The 9,734-nt window shown below is 41.6% G+C and overlaps 3 protein-coding genes across 7 annotated transcripts in view; 2 read left to right on the plus strand and 1 right to left on the minus strand.

Moving 5' to 3' along the window:
* Window positions 1-2,513, plus strand: part of LOC104825187 (pentatricopeptide repeat-containing protein At2g29760, chloroplastic-like) — a 3,339-nt gene extending 826 nt beyond the window's left edge. The window contains exons 2-4 of the mRNA XM_010557474.1: window positions 9-1,142; window positions 1,262-1,328; window positions 1,536-2,513. Of these exons, the coding sequence (XP_010555776.1) occupies window positions 9-1,000 (992 nt within the window). The 3' untranslated portion in view covers window positions 1,001-1,142; window positions 1,262-1,328; window positions 1,536-2,513. The remainder of the gene's footprint in view (window positions 1-8; window positions 1,143-1,261; window positions 1,329-1,535) is intronic.
* A 216-nt stretch (window positions 2,514-2,729) lies between these two features.
* LOC104825089 (zinc finger CCCH domain-containing protein 48) lies at window positions 2,730-5,925 on the minus strand. Its single transcript, XM_010557345.2, has 9 exons — window positions 5,155-5,925; window positions 4,950-5,045; window positions 4,250-4,339; window positions 4,021-4,122; window positions 3,661-3,807; window positions 3,444-3,563; window positions 3,283-3,342; window positions 3,089-3,186; window positions 2,730-2,995 (listed from the first exon to the last, which is right to left on the minus strand). Exons 1-9 carry the CDS (start codon window positions 5,581-5,583, stop codon window positions 2,851-2,853), a joined length of 1,287 nt encoding a protein of 428 aa, XP_010555647.1. The 5' UTR covers window positions 5,584-5,925; the 3' UTR covers window positions 2,730-2,850.
* A 490-nt stretch (window positions 5,926-6,415) lies between these two features.
* Window positions 6,416-9,413, plus strand: LOC104825091 (serine/arginine-rich splicing factor RS40-like). Of its 5 annotated transcripts, XM_010557347.2 has the most exons (5): window positions 6,416-6,539; window positions 7,224-7,334; window positions 8,214-8,326; window positions 8,421-8,659; window positions 8,817-9,412. In XM_010557347.2, the coding sequence occupies exons 2-5, from the start codon at window positions 7,229-7,231 to the stop codon at window positions 9,391-9,393; spliced, it is 1,035 nt and encodes a 344-aa protein (XP_010555649.1). In that variant the 5' UTR covers window positions 6,416-6,539; window positions 7,224-7,228; the 3' UTR covers window positions 9,394-9,412. The 5 variants fall into 5 exon arrangements, with proteins under 5 accessions (XP_010555649.1, XP_010555650.1, XP_010555651.1 ...); XM_010557348.2 differs by lacking the exon at window positions 6,416-6,539 and having other exon boundaries at window positions 7,239-7,953; window positions 8,817-9,413; XM_010557349.2 differs by lacking the exon at window positions 6,416-6,539 and having other exon boundaries at window positions 7,239-8,010.
* Window positions 9,414-9,734: the final 321 nt, after the last annotated feature.

The following is a 9,734-nucleotide window of genomic DNA, read 5'->3' on the forward strand; positions in this document are numbered from 1 at the left end:
AGTTTCAGCAGAATTGGCACGGAAAATCTTAGACTCCATGAAAGAAACTAATACAGTATCTTGGAATGCTATGATCAATGGGTATGCAAAAACAGGGAATCTAGAGGGAGCAAGAAAGTTGTTTGATCAAATGCCTAGAAGGGATGTGATTTCTTGGACATCGATTATCACGGGTTATTGTCAAACTGGTCACTTTGCTGATGCTGTGAAGCTTTTTCAAGAAATGGTGAAAGCTAAGGTGAAACCAGACGAAATCACTGTGGCTAGTGTTCTTCCAGCATGTGCTCACTTGGGCTCGCTCGACACCGGTCAAGCAATTCACAAATATATTCGTACACATGATTTGAAACTCGATATCTATGTAGGAAATGCCCTCATTGACATGTACTGCAAATGTGGGGACGTTGGGAAAGCAATGGCGGTTTTCGATGAGATGAAAGAAAAAGATTTGGTTTCTTGGAACTCGATCATTTCAGGTTTAGCAGTAAATGGCTTTGCTAGTTCCGCATTTGATCTCTTTTACAGAATGTTTGACGAAAACGTGAAACCAAATTCTGGGACATTTGTGGGAATCTTCCTTGCGTGTACTCATGCTGGTCTGGTGGATAAAGGTCTGGAATTTTTCGAGGGTATGAAAAGCATCCATGGAGTAAATCCGGGGATGAAACATTACGGGTGTATCGTTGATCTGTTGGGCCGATCTGGGCATTTAGATAAGGCATATGACTTTATAAATGCAATGCCGGAGGAACCGGACGTTGTGTTGTGGAGGATATTGTTGAGTGCTTGTAAACTTCATGGAAACATTCATTTGGCCGAGGTCGTGATGAAGAAGCTCAGTGAATCGGATCCATCTAACAGTGGGAATTATCTTCTCTTCTCAAATGTTTATGCAAGTTCTAATCGGTGGGATGATGCCACCAACGCGAGGGAAACAATGGCGAAATTCAACGTCAAGAAGCCGACCGGACTCAGTTCCATTGAAGGAGAAACACCTTGATTAGTAGTATATACTCTATTCAGGATTTTCTTACATGAGTACTGCCTTTCCTGGAGAAAAAATAGTATTAGCAGAAACTTTCCGAGATTCCGAATCTGATTTTGAAGGAACTATAGATTCTTCAGTTTCATTAGAAGTTCAGGTAAGTTCCAAACTTTGTTGAATTCCCACATTGTGTTTCACCTGAAACAAACAGGGTTTAACTGTTACTACAGTTTCCTTTGTTGCAACACTATTCCAACGGTTCTGATGTTACTACAGGAACTTGTCTCTTGGGTCCCCGTGGAGAGAGAACGCTCTGTTTACGTTAGCACCCTAATCCGATACGGTAAATCTTGCCTCCACACAAAAAAAAAGCTTTTTTTTTATTATCATAACATGATTTCTATAATTTGAAAAATTGTGAAAAATACGAGTACGTCAAACTGTGATATGATTGTGCTGGGTTTTATCAAAGATTACAGCTGACCTTTGAATTTATCCGCATCTATCAACCGTTTGTTCTTAATCTGAATCCAGTGTTTCTGCTTGTCAGATGTTGGAAACTTTCTATTGGATGAAGAATAACCCAACAAGTTTAAATCTTGAGAAGCAGACATGGAAACCCTCTCTTCATCCATGGCGAAAGCGAATTTTCTCAGCAATTTTCCACCGTGCGGATCCAAATGCAATCGCCGATGTTTTCCAGAGGAAGAGAAGAACAATAGCAGCGATCAAAACGCCAACCGCATTTGGGACGGCGTCCTTGGCGGAGGGGAATATTCCGATATGATGATGAAAGACGAAGATTACATTACATGGCGCAGTTTGTCCCATGTCACTTCCATAAATTCCATATTAGATTCTCATATAGACCAGAGATAATTCGAAGTAATAATATTTACGTAAAAACTGACTCATCGATTTTCTTACATGTCAGATCACAAGAGGATACAGCTTTTTAATCTGAAATTGTGAATTTGAGTTGTGAAACACATGGTGATGGGATATGGTGTTTGCTTTGGTTTAGGACAAGAACTCATTGCAACTGTTTCTTTTGAGTTCCTCAATTGTGGGAAGATTAATATCACAGCCGACATGACAGGGAACATCATTGTGAGGATTTGTAATGTGCATTGCGTTTTTCTCTGAATCTCAAAATCTTTAGATAAGGACCCATTTTCTTGACTAAACTCTTGAGAATTTGCATTGAAGCACACAAATTTAGAAATTTAGAGTTACAACTACCATTTTTACACAAAATCACACGATTCAAAGGCTACAAATTCTCAAAACCAATACACCTGAAAATGCCAAGGCACAAGACAAGTATTGTAATCATCATCCCATGAACAATCCTCAATCCTCATGAGGAGTTATGAGGATCTTGAATTTCATCAGACCCACTATGTCTCAAAAGAAAAATCTCATACACCCATCTATCATGACACGAGTTTTCTCCAGTCTTCTCTTCCCAATCACACCTGTGTTACAACTCTCTCTCTCTCTCTCTCTCTCTCTCTCTCTCTCTCTCGATGAGCATCAGAGCATTTTATTCAATGGACTAAAGGCCTCGGGAAAGTCGAAAGAACGAAAAAAAATCTTTCCGGTATCTCGAATCCTCGGTTCTTCCTGCAAATCTATAATCTCTCTCTCTCTCTCTCTCTCTCTCTCTCTCTCTCTCTCTCTCTCTCTCTCTCTCTCTCGATGAGCATCAGAGCATTTTATTCAATGGACTAAAGGCCTCGGGAAAGTCGAAAGAACGAAAAAAAATCTTTCCGGTATCTCGAATCCTCGGTTCTTCCTGCAAATCTATAATTACCGAAGGAGAAACAATGAGGACAAAACTACTACTCATTTGCTTCACAAGCTCAAGAAGAAGTGGCTGTTGGGTCAGTCTTCCATTTCCATACTTTAACTTGACCACTTCCATCACCAGTGAAGAACAAGCCCCCTGGACCTATCTCGATCGATCTTATCTCTTCTTTCGCAAAAATTTTGCCCCTTTCCGCAAACCTAACAGGCATGAGGGGAGGAAGGACGAACGTCAAACTTTTGAACATGAGACACGGTGTTAGATTCAGAAGACAACCGGGCCGGATGACTTACGAAGGCAAGTCATAGAGGCGTAAGGAATTGTCGTTGCATGAGCACAGCAATACTGGCTTGGCTTCTGCATCATGCATGCCACAGAGAGCTAGAACACCCTGAATCAATCGATAGTCGAGAAGATCCGTTAGTTAATTAAGAGATAATCAAGAAAGCGGGTAAGTTAACTTTATATAAAAATTAATGAACCGTACATGTTCTTCGTTGTGAGTATACGTCACTTCCAAGTTTCCACCTTCAGTAGCAACCCAAACCTAATCATGAAAAGCATAAAATCTGTAATAATATCATCCAAAGATACTGTGGGAACATGAATTAAGCTCGAGAAAGGCGAAAAAGAGGGAAAAATACAAACCTTGACCGTGTTGTCCAATGAACAAGACAGGAGAAATTGATCCCAGCAGATGAGGGACATTACAACAGAGTTATGCTCTGTAAGCGTTTGTATACATTGAAGATTATCGAGACTCCATACCTTTTGAAAAGAAACATTAGAAAGCGAAATCGTTATAAGCTCAAACCGAAGCAGAAATGGGAGTTCTAATTCTAGATTGGTAAGAAACGCTACTTACTTTTATAGAATTGTCCATGGAACCCGAATAAAGTCTATTTCCTCCGACATATAAGGAAACAACTGCCCGTGTGTGGCCTTTAAGCGAGGCAACAGGATCAAAACTGTTAGTGATAGTATTATATCTCCAAGCCAAAATAGATCCATCCTGCAAAATCGGTGAAATAACCATATCAGCAGCACTTAGTTTTCCGACCAAAAGCCTGAAGGATTTAAAATTTCAATTAATACCATTCTCAGGGTTTCAAGCAAAAAGTTGTATAATTATATTCTGAAAGCAAACATTATGTACAAGTGACACTAAAGTAAAACTTCCTATTCCAAGGGAACAAAGAAAAGACCAATCATCTAAAAGATTCACCTGTGTACCAGCGAACAGCAGATCATTACCGACAACCAGTGAGTATACTTGGCCAACAGGTCCAGTCAGACTCTGGTCTGAATTGTTTTGAATGTTCCATGCCTGAAGATAGGCATCAAGAACAGTGCTATAAACCCAAGAGCACAGACCAGTAAAACTTGTTCTTGATATCCATGAAGAAAAATCATCAGGCAAGGAGATACACTACCAAATTATATTCCGAACTTACCTTTACAAGATTTGGCATGCCAACCAATAGCCATGGGCCTTCACTAATCATGCAGCCAACTTCTCCACCGAGATTGACTACACCGGTGCACTAAATTAAGGGACAAACAAAGATAGAACGGTAAGGTAAGCACACGTTGAAAGTTCATCTGGATGAGAAAGCACGTGCCAAGAGTGAACATGCTTAGTATTAGAAAGGAGTTGAATTCAGTAATGCATAACACAAGACATGATCTTTCAAACAAAGAGAGGGTAGGGTGCATCCTTTGGTTCCAGTGAAGCCAATAAGAACTAATTTCCAGATCAGACCATTATCAAGATTCTCCACATTTTTTTCTCAGCAGAATCAGATGGAGAAAAAAGGACAAATAATTGGTAAAGAGATAAAGTTGGGTTGATGAAACACAAATGCCATCAAAATAGGTCCTTACTTTCAGAGCAACTTATCTTTGCTCGTCACCGTTCATGCAAACACAAGCAATCGTTGAAGTGAAAAAAGAAATCTATTTCTCATCTATCGAGACGTAGGAGAGTAAATACATGATTTCTCCATAGCTTTCCTTCTACACGGACAAATTAAGCTTAACATTCATATGACAGAGGGATGCCTACCAGTAGGGAACAAAAACTCAACCAAACAAGAACCAGCGTTGAAGAAAACATAATAGAGATCCATAAGCAATAGAGGGGAAAATCAAGACCTGTCCAGAAGAGCAATCCCAGATCCGCAAGGTCTCATCTTGGCTGGCCGTGTAAAGCTTGTCCAACCCTAATGGCAGAGCAATGGCACTAACGAGCTATACACTCCAAGAGAATCACAATACAATTACAAACTCATCAGAATCACATGAAAAACACATAAAACTAAACCAAATTCGACAGTAAGATTCTCCCGACAACACGCACCTTCTGATGCCCGTCTAGTTGAGTCAGCAAAGAGAAACTATCCCCTATGCTCCAACTATGCAAGTACCTGCACTTTTCTCCGTAAGGGCAATTCCCTTCAACCCAAAATTTGCAAACTTTCTCCGTCTTTGTCACCGTCCTGCTCCCACCGAATCTACCCCATGAATTACCGTTCCCGTTAAACCTAGGACCTCGCCTGTGACTCGAGCTCGCGAACCCGGACTCGTCCGCGACCCTTTTGTTCGTCGACGACGACGCTGTGGCGTGACCCGGCGCCGGGATTTCTCTGTGTAGATAAGGGCACGGGAAGCGATTGCACCGTCCGGCCCTCCAATGGAAACAGACCTTCTGCTTCGAGTCCGATGGCGCTGGCGGTCCTCCGAGTCTGTGGTAGACTCGCTTGTTCCCCCCATTCATGTCTAAATCCATCGATTCGGTTAATTACAACACCAATCGGCAAAAATTACAAGATGGGTCGCAAAATCTAGAACTGGGTTTTTATCCTACAACCGCCAAAGGCATCATCGTCGTCGAAAAAAAAAACTGATCCGAGCATGGATCAGAGCAGTAGATTGAAGATAAACCCTATAAATCAACCTCTAACTGCGACTAACCTCTCGAGAAAAAAAGGCGGTTTTTTTTTTATGTGGTCAAGAAAGACAATTGATCGAAGCAGCTTCAGGGGTTCTAAAGCATGTTTCGCATTCGGATCTTCCCGTTCCCTCTAGGACCAGCCGACACGAGGAAGAGAGAAGAAGAAGAAGAAGGTTGCGTCAGCTAGACGTCAGCAATGAAATTACCTTTTTAACCTTCGACACAGATGGCTTACCACGTTTGTGAAAATAATACTATTCTCTCAGGGAAAATGGAACATATAACATACTCAAATTTTATATTATCATTAATATATACATATATATATATATATATAATCAATAAATATATAATTTTATAATAAAACTAGGTGCTTACAAAAAAAAAACTAGAATTGTTTGAAAAAGTAATCATGTACCTACTCAAAATTACAAAGCATTTGATATCACGGGCCGAAGAACAACTTTATTTTAGCGTCCTAAAATTTGGCCCATTAAAGGCCCACGTTTAGGTAAGGTCAAAATCAAATTCCCTTTAGAGATTTGGGGTTTTCCCGAAATATCCAAACTTAATGGGGAACTTAGAAATAACTTGTAAATAATGGGGCCCATTTATCAGCCTAAATAATATCTCCTTTGTACTGTAGGTGGACAGGTACAGTTATCTGTGTCATTTATCTACCGAAACTCGAAAACGAAAAAAAAAATATCTTGAAAATTTGTTCTAGGGTTTCGGCGGCTTCAGCTTTCAGGTGAAATCCTCCGATCGATCGTGTTACCCTCCAGTTACAGGTACTGTGATGGAGAAATGGTTTTATTTTGGTTCTCTGAATCTTGGATTCGATCTCTGGAAACTAATCGGCACGAGTTTTTTTAATCTCCGATGGATTCGATCTCTGATGGCGAGTTCTTTTGTGAATTTTTTACTCTTGGAAAATCTGAGGCTTTTAGGGGGAAAACGAGTACCGCGGCTGTTGTTGTGTGCTAAAGATTTGTGCTTTGATTGCTTCTCTTTTTGTTTTGTCCTTGCTTATGATTTGTTTTAGATCCGAGATTTACAGTCTGCGATTTTGCTGGATCCGATTCTCTGTGGTTACTTTGATGAAGACTTTGAGATTTTGCAAGTTTCGTTTTGTGTGTATTCGTGATTCCGGATATGCTGTTGAAGTGGAAGTTATGAATTATCGATCTCTGATGATGGTTTTGATTTTGAAGTTTGCCGTCATTCGGAATTGGTAATTGTTTATGGTTTCCGATCTTAGGGGTTTATAACTAAAATAGATAAATAAATAAACGAAGGAAGTTAAGCAACCGATAAAGGAAGTGCATTGACTATCACATCCAACATTTTCTTGTCTTCTTCGTTTGTGTTGGAGTCTGATTAAATTTTTTGGCATCTATAATCTGTTTGAGATTCCATGGAGCTGACCTTATCGGGATCTTCCTTGCAGTAATTTTTATATGGTATTTGTGCAGGTAAAATGAGGCCTGTCTTTTGCGGAAACTTTGAGTATGATGCACGCGAGAGTGACCTGGAACGACTTTTCAGAAAATATGGCAAAGTTGAAAGAGTGGATATGAAAGCTGGTAAGTCTTGCTCATTGCTCTGCCATCCTTGTTCTTTTCCTGTCTAGTTTAAGCAAGCAGTCTTGTGATCCATGACGATGTGAAGAATGAGCGCAAGCCAAATGCATGTTACGAGATTCACTTTCCTGCTCCTTCCACAAGAAGGCTTTGAAGGCCCTTTCCTTCGGGAGTATGTTCTTTGCATCTCATCTAAGCATGGAGGAACTGGTCAAGCAATTCGCTCTTTGATCCCTAACGTCATCTGTCTGGACATGCGAAGCAGCCTACTGGAAGTTCAGAAAATGCTTCAGAAGCGAAAGATCGCGTATTTTTTAGCGTTAAACCCCCCATACTCAACATTTTCTTTGGCGCAGGATATTTCTTGGGATGTCCTTACTCCCACCCGGCCATGGATGGACCGTATGGAAATCTATTTCCTGCCAATGACGAGCTTCTTGTCCTTGGTCCCAAAAAGAGTCACTCATCTGCAATGGCACTACCATCCCATTTTCACGACCTTATTGCATTTCATTCCTCATGAACTTTGCACTCTTGGCCATGTCACTCGGTAAAAACGTACACCTCACCGTGAGACAGCAGATTAAATGTGGCGAAAGCACTCTATTTCCATTGACATTCCGTGAGACCTCCACATTTTCAGTTGTTGTTGCTTGACATATTAATTCCGTGATGCAAGGTCTGTAACCGCTTCACTGGTCACTTAGTTTGTGGAGTTTCTAGGTTTTAAGAAGGTTTCAAAATTATCCGAGTAGGTAATGTCAATGAGGTCATCTGATGCTCTGTTGGAGGAGAGAGGACAATCTTCGTGTTGGGAACTCCTTTTACATCCGTTTACTTTGTCGTTTGTATATTCATATATGTTTCCTTTGCTCTGCTCAGGGTTTGCTTTCGTCTATATGGAAGATGAAAGGGATGCTGAAGATGCAATCCGAGCACTTGACCGTGTTGAATTTGGTCGTAAGGGACGTAGACTTCGTGTTGAGTGGACAAAGGTTAGGCAACTGACTTCAAGCATTATCATCTGTGCGTTCTAGTTTGACTTGACACGAGGATGGATATACCGAGATGCATACATTCTTGTTGCAGAATGAACGGGGTGGTCCTAGACAATCTGGCGGTTCAAGAAGATCTTCATCAGGCATGAGGCCTTCAAAGACCCTGTTTGTGATCAACTTTGATGTTGAAAGCACTAGGACCCGTGATTTGGAGAGGCACTTTGAGCCATATGGTAAAATTGCTAATCTCAGAATCAGAAGGAATTTTGCATTTGTACAATATGAATCGCAAGAGGATGCCACCAGGGCCCTGGAATCTACAAATATGAGGTTAGTTTTTCTTCTTTTTTTTCTTTTTTTTTTTTGCACGTCTCATTTACATTTTGCTCCCTTGCTCAAGACACTCTGGCATACACATCAACATCGTTCTTCTGACATGGGTAGATGCAATTGCTATCACCTTCTCATCTCATCTGACGTTTTGCAGTAAGATGATGGATAGGGTGATCTCAGTGGAGTATGCGGTGAAGGATGATGATGTCAGAGGGAATGGACACAGCCCAGAAAGGCGTCGTGATAGGTCACCTGACAGGAAAAGGCGATCCCCTAGTCCTTACAGAAGAGAAAGAGGCAGCCCCGACTATGGCAGGGGCTCTAGTCCTGGTGGTGCTTACAGGAAGGAAAGAGGCAGCCCTGATTATGGCCGTGGTCGCAGGCCTAGCCCTGATTATGGACGCAAGGAGAAGGACGACCGCCATAGAGGAAGTGAAAGCCCTCGCAGGAGGGAAAGGGAACGTAGCCCTCACAGCCGCAGTCCATACAAGAGGGAGAAGGTCAGCCCCAAGAATGGTGATGCCAGGGACCACAGCCCATATGGAAGAGAGAGGGACAGCAGTCCTAGGCACGGACACCGTAATAATAGCAGGAGCCCGTTTCGGAGGGAGAGGTCTAGTCCCGAGAACGGTCAGGTCGTGAGCCCTGGCTCAGCCCGTGGACACAAGGATAGTCGGGACTATGATGGTGCGGAAAGCCCCAACCGTGAGAGGTACAACAGGTCCGTGTAATTCGAAACCCCCCTCGTGTTTATAAGTTGCATTGCATATATATATATATATATATATATATATATATCAGTAGTATCACGCCGATCACTTAATGGTGTGGACATGGCGGTTAAATATTGCAGCCCGTCGGGGGCGGGGTCATGATTGAAGCGGGATGTTGGGGGGAAGGCATTGTGTTGTAGTCATTCCAGAAGCTTTTTAGTTGTCTCTCGTTTGAACGCTGTTGAAAGCTTTTAGCTGTTTGGAGTGAATTCGCTATTATTACAAATTAGGATAAGTTTTTCATGCGGTGTTTGATATGGGAAGAAGGTCATTGTTCTAATTTACCCTACCCTATGCTT

This window comes from Tarenaya hassleriana, unplaced genomic scaffold (genome assembly GCF_000463585.1).
Source record: "Tarenaya hassleriana unplaced genomic scaffold, ASM46358v1 Cleome42, whole genome shotgun sequence".
NCBI lineage: Eukaryota > Viridiplantae > Streptophyta > Magnoliopsida > Brassicales > Cleomaceae > Tarenaya > Tarenaya hassleriana.

Excerpts from the sequence above, each read along its gene's own strand:
- LOC104825089 (XM_010557345.2), bottom strand. The coding sequence starts at position 5,583 with ATGGATTTAGACATGAATGGGGGGAACAAGCGAGTCTACCACAGACTC. Across the intron at positions 4,123-4,249 it reads GCATGCCAAATCTTGTAAAG|GCATGGAACATTCAAAACAA; the intron begins GTAAGTTCGGAA and ends GCCTATCTTCAG. Across the intron at positions 2,996-3,088 it reads CGCCTCTATGACTTGCCTTC|GTTTGCGGAAAGGGGCAAAA; the intron begins GTAAGTCATCCG and ends CATGCCTGTTAG.
- LOC104825091 (XM_019203920.1), top strand. The coding sequence starts at position 8,090 with ATGTCAATGAGGTCATCTGATGCTCTGTTGGAGGAGAGAGGACAATCT. Across the intron at positions 8,327-8,420 it reads TTCGTGTTGAGTGGACAAAG|AATGAACGGGGTGGTCCTAG; the intron begins GTTAGGCAACTG and ends TTCTTGTTGCAG. Across the intron at positions 8,660-8,816 it reads CTGGAATCTACAAATATGAG|TAAGATGATGGATAGGGTGA; the intron begins GTTAGTTTTTCT and ends GACGTTTTGCAG.